The 341-nt window shown below is 66.9% G+C and overlaps 1 protein-coding gene across 1 annotated transcript in view; it reads right to left on the bottom strand.

The window, feature by feature from the left end:
• Positions 1-77: 77 nt before the first annotated feature.
• The window catches only part of AQP10 (aquaporin 10), a 1947-nt gene continuing 1683 nt past the window's right edge, over positions 78-341 (bottom strand). The window contains exon 4 of the mRNA XM_009999785.1: positions 78-300. Coding sequence (XP_009998087.1) covers positions 78-300 — 223 coding nt within the window. The remainder of the gene's footprint in view (positions 301-341) is intronic.

Below are 341 nucleotides of genomic sequence, written 5' to 3' on the forward strand. Positions count from 1 at the left end.
GGGCTCCTTTAAGTGTGCCTCCGGGGTTTTTTTTTTTTGGGGGGGGGGCTGCGCTGCCAGATGGGGGGTCCCGGGCGTCACTTCTGCAGCTGCACCTCCTTGAGATCCTTCTTCTCCAGCGGGATCTCGGTGGCCGGGCGGGCGGTGGGATTGACGAGGACCAGGGAGCTCTGCTGGGCCTGGTCCTGCTCCTCCTCCTCCGTGGGGTGGTGAAAAGCCACCAGGAGCTGGTAGAGCAGCGAGCCCAGCGCGGCCCCGGGCAGCGGAGCCACCACTGGCACCCACCACCAGCCGTTGCCCCTGCTGGGGACAGGGCACAGCGAGCAAGGGCTCAACCTTCT

The sequence above is a fragment of the Chaetura pelagica genome, unplaced genomic scaffold, assembly GCF_000747805.2.
Source record: "Chaetura pelagica isolate M959 unplaced genomic scaffold, ChaPel_1.0 scaffold686, whole genome shotgun sequence".
NCBI classification, from domain to species: Eukaryota; Metazoa; Chordata; class Aves; order Apodiformes; family Apodidae; genus Chaetura; species Chaetura pelagica.